Below are 9,779 nucleotides of genomic sequence, written 5' to 3' on the forward strand. Positions count from 1 at the left end.
AGTATCGGACAGTGCGTTTCTTTCATCTACCACTATATGGTAATACCTGAACGACATGGTTACGTTTCTCTATGCGACATCACAGAAACGTAACCATGTCAATCAGGTACTATCATCGTGTGGTAGATGAAAGAAACGCACTGTCCGATACTACCCGACTCTCCCCTAACACAAAAGTTAAGTTTATGAGTTATGAGGGAAACGCTTCAACACTGCACAGCGAACTGCCATCATTTTGAATTTTGAAAAAAAAAAAAAAAAAAATTAAATCGCAAAAATATTTTTTTTTCATATAGGCCTAGCAGAAGGACAGTGTTTTACATATACCAATTGTCATTGTTGTACAAGATACAGTAATGGAGAAAAAAAAAATGTTGAATATTTCCAACAATTTTACTGCTGTAAGCTGTACCTAACCCCTTAACAGTTCTGAAGTTATTTTAATTTCAGCTATAGGTCTATTCGTTATTTTATAATAAATCTATCTCTGGGAATATACCTCCTAGCTCATTTGAATTCTTTCTTCAACCTACAAACTAACAATCAAACAAAAACAAACAAACGAAAAAGTAAATAAATAAATAAATAAATAAATAAATAAATAAATAAATAAATAAATAAATAAATAAATACATACATAATAAATAAATATATAAACAAATAAATAAAGAAGTAAATAAGTAAATAAATATATATACATAAGTAAATAAACAAATACATAAGTAATAATTAAATAAATAAACTAATAAAGAAATAAACAAACGAATAAAACTTATTAATTTTTAACTAAAATTATTATACTTCACATGTATTTTAAAAATATATAAATAAATCACCGGTATTTTAAAAGATAATGAATATGAGAAAAATCGTTGTACCCAGACAGACGGACGGCCGGACAGACAGTATACTCGAACGACGTTTCGGGTATAGGGATGCTGAAGTTATGCTGAAAGATAACGCTTGATCCAAGACTGAAACCCTTGCCCACCCCAAGGTCAGTGTAACAGAGGTTTACTCCTCCGAAATGCCAGACATCATCATGTTCGATCCTTAATTGCAACTGCTTTGAAAAAAAAAGTCTTGAACAGTAAAAGAGGAAGTTTTTTGCCTTGCTACTAATGGCTCCTCTAGACGTATTGACATCATAGCGTATTCCCAGACTACCAAGAAAGGTTATATATTTGATCCTACCATAAGGATTGAAACGGGGAGTAGCCAACCGGAGGATGTCAATAAAGAAAAGATCAACATTTATCTGCCAACAGTTGATTACTTCAAAGCAAAATACCAGCTTGAAAACACTGAGGTGATTGGTCTTCTTATTGGAGCTCGTGGTGTGATTCCCAAGTTCTTTGAAAGCTTGAAGAAGACTTGTGAACTACCACAGACACTTACTACTGACATCATAACTTCAGTTTTGAAACGCTCTTGCCAAATTCTGAGTCATCATACAATCTGTTTAATTTCTCTTTCTTCACTTTATAATTCATATATGTTTATTTTAATTTTCTACCAACAAATTTATGTAAACATTTAATATTTTAAAATTCGTGTAGGAGATATACTGAGTCCTTCTGGGTTACCTCCAATGGGAGGCAGTTAACAATTTATTTATTTTTATATAGTACTTCACCACACTGAAAACTGCCAAGTCTCAAGTAGTATGGAATACAGTTTTTTTTGTATGCACTGTCAGATAGACTACAGCAGTAATGAGTTGCAAATTGACAGCTACTACAAGGAGACATCCGTCACAATTTGCTTTCATTTTTCGGACTGGAAGGGATTCTACGCTGCCGGCCGTTTCTCCTCCTCCGCTGGGAGGGGAAGTCAAGCTGACCTACTTAGCGATCTGTGGGTGCAGCTGCACTTGTGAGCCGGTGACTGAGTGATAACGTGTTTATCTGCATGATATTTGAGTGTATGAAATATAATTTGCACATTCTATCTTTCTCCTACAGGAGTGTGGTATCGTACGACATATTCACAGCTTCACAGCAGACCTACAGGTGAGGAAAAAAGCGTTAAGTTGCACAGGAGTTGCTTGGCTTTGACTTAAGCACGGCGCAAAATGAGCATGCGTCCGTTGTAGGTAATCCATAGCTGATTGAGGTTAAGTAGCACGAACTGGTACTCATTCATTGTAAGATCGTTGTAATACATTATCGTACGCTGACGCATTACACATATTACGCTGAGGTCAAGTTTTATTACTCTACTGCCACTTCCAATGGACTCCTAACGAATATTCACACGTTTATCACTGGGATTGTGGCGCTGGAAATCAATTTAGAACACTTTTATCTCAGCCACGACACATTTCAAATTTTTATTGTACAATATAAATGCAATTATCACTACAATGACACAATAATTTTTGCAGATAACACAGAAACAACTTCGGAAACGTAATTAACAGAGTCGCAGTTTCACTTCACATCCACTAGATGACTCTTGAGTTCCAGCAGACGGCAGGCTATAGGCGTAGCAGGGATGCCAATATCGGCAAACGAAATGAAACTGTGAGGAATGTTACAAAAGGTGTGCTAAACGTTAGGAATGTTACAATGGGTGTGTAGCACGTTAGGTTAGGTTATGTTAGGTTAGGTTAGGTTTTGTTAGGTGTGTAAGATAATATGAATGGTTACCACAGTTGGCGACACTACAATCATTCTCCCACTCCACCTCAAATAACGTCACAACGACGGAATATGGCCGCCTTCTTCCTTCAAGTACGACGATTTTTCTATATAAGTAAGGAACCTATTTAGGGCGGGTTGAGTGGGACCACAGCTCTCCCAGTGATCACATCGAGTTTCTACTATTCCACACTACAAAACTAAGGTATTTTCAGTGTTTGTTTTTAATTTCCTATGCTGGCAGTACATTAATAAAACTTCACCCAAGCTGAAAATAAATACTCATTTCATTCTTTACATGTTCGCTGAAATAAGCAATTGTTGATGACTTGTCCGCAGACTTGATTAAGACTTGGCTTCAATGTTCGTGATGTAAGACTCGAGTCAGGTATCGGTGCACAGTTTCTGAATTGATACTTGGCTTGATTTTATTTACTATTATTACATGAGACTTGATTTTGGATGACTCTGACTCGAGAGTCTATTCTGAATCACTGTGATTTGAGAAACGACTGTGGATTACTGTTTGTGAATTGGAATTAAGATTCCGAATCTCTTGAGACTCGATTCTGAGTCACTGTCAGTTGGGGCTCAGACCTAGATCATTGACTTGAAAGTTGAATTTGGGTCACTGTCATTTGAGCCAAAATACTGGATTATTGTTCGTAACTTGAGACTCGGTTCTGGATCGCTATGGCTGGAGACTAGGCACTACGTAGATTATTTTGTACTTGACTTGAGACTTGATTACCTATCACTCTGACTCGTGACACAACTCTTGATGAGTACGACTGAAAAAATATTATTGTATCACTGAGCAATGTGGTATGGGAGTAGGTTCTGGATTGCAGTGTTACTTGAGACTAGATTCTGGATTGCTATGCTAGTTAAGACTAGACTTTGGATTACTATTTGTTACTTGAGATTAGATTCTGTATTACAGCATGTCACTTGAGATTAGATTCTGAATATTACCGTACGTTACTTGTGACAAGATTATAGATTACTATACTATAGTCATCATACGATGACTCATAACGAGTGCACCTCAGCACATGTGTGGACTCCGGTCCTACGTTCATAGACATCTATGACGTAGTGCAGAGGGCGGCCACTAGAGGGAACCCAAGAGTTGGAGCTTAATCTGAGACAATTCTGTCCGACGCCGGGGTGGTATCCGGTGTGGCTTAGTGGATAAAGCATCAACACGTAGAGCTGAAAACCCGGGTTCAAATCCCGGCGCCGGAGAGAATTTTTCTCCGTTCCATTACTCTTTCATCGAATGTTTATGTCGCCTGTCAGACATTATGAAACAGAGTATAGATTATGGATTATTTTATATTACTTCTGATCAGATTCTGGAGTACTGTACCTTACTTCAGACCAGATTCTGGGTTACTGTATATTACTTCAGAGCAGATTCTGAATTACCGTATGTTACTTGAGACTGGATTTTGAAGTACTGTGCAATATTTCACACCAGATTTTGAATTACTTAATGTTACTGGAGATTATAATCCAGATTACGCCTACTTTACGTTATTTCAGATGAGACTTTGAATTGGTGTGTTCCTTGAGACTTTATTTTGAACTAGCCGTACCCTTGCGCTCCGCTGCATCCGTTAGAAATAAATATAAAGTAATTACATAATTAAAATAGGACATTTGATCCAGGGAACATTCGTGTTTGATAGAAGGATAAATCGTTTAATATGTTACTTAATTTAAATTGTGTTTAAATAATTAAAATGCGATCATTTCGGTCCAGAGACACTCATTTGGTGCAATGACAATTCTTTTAACATGTTTCTTAATTATTATTACATGCAACCATAGTTTAATTAAGATTGACATAATTTAGATTTAATGTGTATATTTTATTTTACTTGTTATAGGTTTCCATTGACTTATGGTAATAACTCAATTTTAACCCTTGTTTTCTACGTATTCAGTAAATGGCGCTTGGCCCACTATGGTTCTGAACCCTTCAAATAACTTAAATTATATTATATAATATTACATATTATATTATATTATATTATATTATATTATATTATATTATATTATATTATATTATATTATATTATATTATATTATATTATATCAGAAATTACTGTAATAACATTATAGCATTATGTCCATCTAGAGAAACTACACTTTCCAATGGTGAAATAATAATTAACTATACAAATCGGTTAATTTAGCTTCCGATATTACTTCATACAAACACAGAAACATTCTCTGTAGGCTATCTTTCATAGCTTTCGATTGTCGCTGTCCAAGGCCCCTTATAGACGAAGTCATTTGTTTTTTAATTCATTACACGGCCTTAGATGGCAGTTATTTTAATTTTAAAATTCATTTATCTCATGAAATATCAGTCCTATCAAAATTTTTCAAGGAATAAAACTTATCGAAAATTATTTTTAAAGAAACTTTTGTTATGTTACTTTTTCACAAAAATCAATAATAAGCGAGATATTTCGATTTATTTAATTCAGGCCCCCTTATAACCCCCCTTTTAAATAATGTATTTTGAATGCCATATAGCCTAAAATCTAAGATACAACGAACTTCATTTATATTCCAATTTTAATCGAAATCCGTTGAGCCATTATCGCGTGAAAATGGTAAACAAACATAGACAGACATACAAACAAAAATGTCAAAAAAGCGATTTTCGGTTTCAGGGTGGTTAATTATATATGTTAGGACCAATTATTTTTGGAAAATCGAAAATTACCAGAAAAATTTCGGCTACAGATTTATTATTAGTATAGATTACTGTATGTTACCTGAGACTATATTCTGGATTATGTTATTACCTGCAACAGGATTCTGGGTTATTCTATTACTTGAGACTAGATTCTGCATTATTGTATGTTGCACGAGATTAAATTCTGAATTTGTGTTTGTTGCTTTAGGCTAGATTCCGGATCACTGTACGTTAATTAACTACATTCTGCATTATTACATATTACTTGAGACTGTAGTGTTAATGAGTGTTTTATGATCTGGAACTCAATTCTGAATCAGTGTAACTTACTTAAAATTCAATTTTGAATTATTGTTTGTTAGATGAGGTTTGATTCTTAATCATTATGTGTTACTTGATACTGGATTCTAGATCGCTGCTAATTGAGATTCGATTCTTGATCATTGTATGTTACTTAAAATTCGATTCTGGATTACTGTATGTTATTTAAGATTCGATTCTGGATCATGTATGTTACTTAAAATTCGATTCTGGATCACTGTATATTATTTAAGATTCGATTCTGGATCATGTATGTTACTTAAAATTCGATTCTGGATCACTGTATATTATTTAAGATTCGATTCTGGATCATGTATGTTACTTAAAATTCGATTCTGGATCACTGTATATTATTTAAGATTCGATTCTGGATCATTGTGTGTTACTTAAAATTCTATTCTGGAACACTATATTATACTTGGGACACGATTTTAGATTAATGTTTGTTACTTGAGGCTCGATTATAAATCATTATAGCATACTATTGTTGTAATTTTTTACTTGACTCTAGATCAGCGTTTTTAAATATGTGGCACACTAAAATCGTAATTTAAGATCTTGCGGCAGACTCATAATGATCTAAGCCAGTGGTTGCTAACGAGTGGGAAATTATTTTCATAAAACATGTACGATACGATATTTTTTAAAGTTGGTCCATAGTATCACTTGTGGCGGAGGGTTGAAATAAAGTCGCTGATGTTTCTGTAGTTCAGAACAGATGCTACAGTCTTGATCAATTTGCTATTTCCAAGTAGTTTGGTATGATCGTGGTGGGGTGAACTTTGAACAATGGAAATTTTAAGTGTAAGTTTTTTCTTGTGCTTAATTATAGCGTCTCATTTAATTGGTGGAAGGGGGAACCATATTCATTCCGAAAATAAAGACTTTACGAGTATTTTCAAAAAGAATATGACGATGTAAGATGCGGTAAGCCTATGATATCCATCAGTAAGAATATGAGGGAATTAAAGCGATTGGAATCAGTGAAAAGTAGAATTCTTGAGAAGAAACAAGCAGTCGAATTGAGAAGTCCAACGAAAAAAAACGGATTGTTCTAAAAATAATATAGATAATTTCGACACCGATGTATTGAGAAGGAATATTTTAAGTTTGTATGGAGAAGGTTGCATTCCAAGTTTGAATGACATTAAAAGGTGCCAGAGGGAAATTGTGTTTCCCGCGTTTCGATCATCTCTCTCGTGGATAATGAGAAACATTTGGTTCCGCTATAAGAAGAATAATATGGCGCAAAAGTATTTGATGGAACGTCAGGACATATTTGAGCTGCGTAATCAGTATCTTTGTGCAAATAAAAATATAAGATATACTAAACGTGCTATATTCTTTCTCGGTAAAACATGGATAAATATGAACGTGACAAAAGATGAACTATGGAAGATTAATGATGACGACTCAGGTCTGCGAGCGTTGATTGTTAAAAGTTCCAGGATTTTAGTACTCCATGCCGGTAGTGAACAGGGGTTTGTAAAAAAAATGGGTTACTGGTGTTCAGGTTGCGTGCAACTAAGGATTATCATAAAGAAATGGAGAGCGACCGTTTAAAAGCTATGGTTTCAGGAGCAGCTTTTACCTAATCTTCCACCTAATTCTGTGGTTGTTATGGATACCGCAATACAGTACATGATATATACACGAGTGTTCTACCAGGATTATGAAGTTGATTTTGAAATGTTCGGTAGTCTTTCGCCCTCCTACAAAACTGACCTTCTAATGGTTTAAAAATCCGGCGAAGAAAGCCTCTCTATTCGTGAAACGCACTATAAGTGAGATTTTAATAGCTACTCTCTTTCCAGCTAAAGATTGAAGTAAATGTAAATAAAATGCACGTGGCATAATGGTTCCTGATTGGCTATTGGACGCACAACGCCTCCAAACTCTAGCTTGTCATGTTCTTCCTCACATTAAAATAGTTCCTTCTAAAATAATAAAATGTATAATATACATGGAATACGAGTGAATTAAATATGCTTATAAGAACACTTTCTTACGATTTAAACATGTTTATGTTAGTAGTTTCAGACATTACATGTTAAATCATTATGACAACGCGCATTCGTAATAGGCATTAAATCGCTCCCAAGGTGACTTGCAGCTTCACAGAGCACATCAGCACAGCTGGTATAACACAGTGCGAGATTCAGTGTTGCCAACCTCAAATAAATTTCTGTAGAATTAAAGAAATTCTCCACTCTTCAAAGAATAACATTTAATCATGAATCTACAGAAAAAGAAAATCCACTATTCCCAGTAGAGAAATAATAAATATTAACCCTCTGTGAGGATTTTACGGGTTAGTTCAATGAATGTGTTGAAATGTCTGCAATATATCCGACGATGGCTGCCCTGCGTGCTCACTTGCTGAAAATAATGTGCCCGTGTGGCTGTTTTGGTAGCTAGCTAGCGATTGCGGAGTAATACATTTCGGTTTTGTTTACGTCTACTTCAATCTTTAGTTAGAAATAGTTTAGTATAGTTATTTTTTCGTAGAGCAACAGCTGCAGAAAGTATCCATATTAAAATAATACTACAGAAAGATACCATTTTTTGTTCTCCCATAAACAACACTGTAACACAAATGTTTCGTTCACAGCATTACCAGACGTCTAGCGGTATGGAGGAACAGCTGTTAATCCCCGACTGGTTGAATGTAGAGTTTCTGCAGGCCACCCTTCGGAATGAGGTGAAAGGCTCCAACACTACTATAACCAAACTTGATGTGGAGTCGGCAGTTCCGAAAGGTGACCACTTTGCCAGTTGTCTCCTCCGTGTGATGGTTGAGTTTTCTTATCTAGACGACAACAACAAGAGCATAACCGGCACGCGCAATCTGATAATCAAGAGTCTTCCCTCAGGCGAGATGATGCGACGCATGCTTGCCGAGGCTGGCATCTTCAACAGAGAGACTCGGGTTTATGTGGAATTTCTGCCAGAAATGTACAGTCTTCTGAAGCAGACTCAAGGGTCAGGAATACCCTATCTTACAAGCAGATGCATCTACTCTGAGCCAGATATCCTGGTATTCGAAGACCTGAAATCGACAGGCTACAAAATGGCTGATCGGAGAGAAGGACTAGATATTCCCCATTGCAAAATGGCACTCAAGTCTCTGGCTGTATTTCATGCCATGTCTATGGCTCTTCACGAGAAAGATCCGAAATGTTTCATGAATTTCGGCGAAGGATTCTACCGTGAGGAAAGAAGACCTATTTTGGAAAATCACCTAGTACCTGGAGTTCAGTATTTGGCAGCCGTTGTGGAGAGGTGGCCAGGTTATGAGCGCTTCGGAGAAAAAATCAGAAGGGTAGCTGAAACAGCGGTAGATAAAATAATAGAAATTGTAAAACCAAGAAACGGCTCTCTGTCAGTGTTAAACCACGGAGACTTCTGGGTGAACAACATTCTTTTTCGATATTCTGATTCAGGGGAAGTGGCGAATGTTAAGTTTGTTGATTTTCAAGTCTCCCGTTTCTCGTCGCCCGGGCTTGATCTCCAGTATTTCATGTACCTGAGCCCCAGTGAGGAAGTCCGCTTCCAGTACATGGACGACCTATTGGAATTCTATCACAATGAGCTGAGGAAGTCTTTAAAAATCCTGCGATGTGATCACATCGAGTTTACTCTACAACAGCTCAAGAATGAATTTGAAGAAAAGGCGTTCTTTGGCCTCATATCAACGTTCACTCTGCTAAACCTGGTTCTTGCTCATCCGAAAGACGCTTTGGATATGGAAAACTTGACGGAAGGAAATCTGAAATTAACTGAAATGAATCCAATGGAGAAAGGCTTTTCAGGGACTCTATTCAAGAATCAGTTTCAAAAGTTACTGCTACATTTTGAGAACAAAGATTTGTTGTGAATATTGAACACAGTAATACTTGCCAACCACAGTACTTATCATTAACACTCAAAATACCTTTTAAAGATTTAGGGTAAACTGTATAGTGATTGACCACGTCTTAAGCTACCGTCGCGAGGGGTGACTTTGTGCCATGAGGGTGACTTTGTTCCATTCGCGAAAACGTATGGAAGTGTTCTTTAAGACCGTGACAAGGTATTAAAGTCTACTTCCTTACGTTTAG

General features: G+C 36.1%; 2 protein-coding genes across 5 annotated transcripts in view; one reads left to right on the forward strand and one right to left on the reverse strand.

The window, feature by feature from the left end:
• The window catches only part of LOC138695868 (metabotropic glutamate receptor 1-like), a 1,249,477-nt gene that overhangs the window by 109,272 nt on the left and 1,130,426 nt on the right, over positions 1-9,779 (reverse strand). The gene's annotated exons all lie outside the window — the stretch shown is intronic.
• LOC138695708 (uncharacterized) overlaps positions 722-9,779 on the forward strand; it is a 22,048-nt gene continuing 12,990 nt past the window's right edge. Inside the window, exons 1-2 of the mRNA XM_069819823.1 lie at positions 722-2,012; positions 8,291-9,552. Coding sequence (XP_069675924.1) covers positions 8,312-9,552 — 1,241 coding nt within the window. The 5' untranslated portion in view covers positions 722-2,012; positions 8,291-8,311. The remainder of the gene's footprint in view (positions 2,013-8,290; positions 9,553-9,779) is intronic.

This window comes from Periplaneta americana, chromosome 3, assembly GCF_040183065.1.
Source record: "Periplaneta americana isolate PAMFEO1 chromosome 3, P.americana_PAMFEO1_priV1, whole genome shotgun sequence".
NCBI classification, from domain to species: Eukaryota; Metazoa; Arthropoda; class Insecta; order Blattodea; family Blattidae; genus Periplaneta; species Periplaneta americana.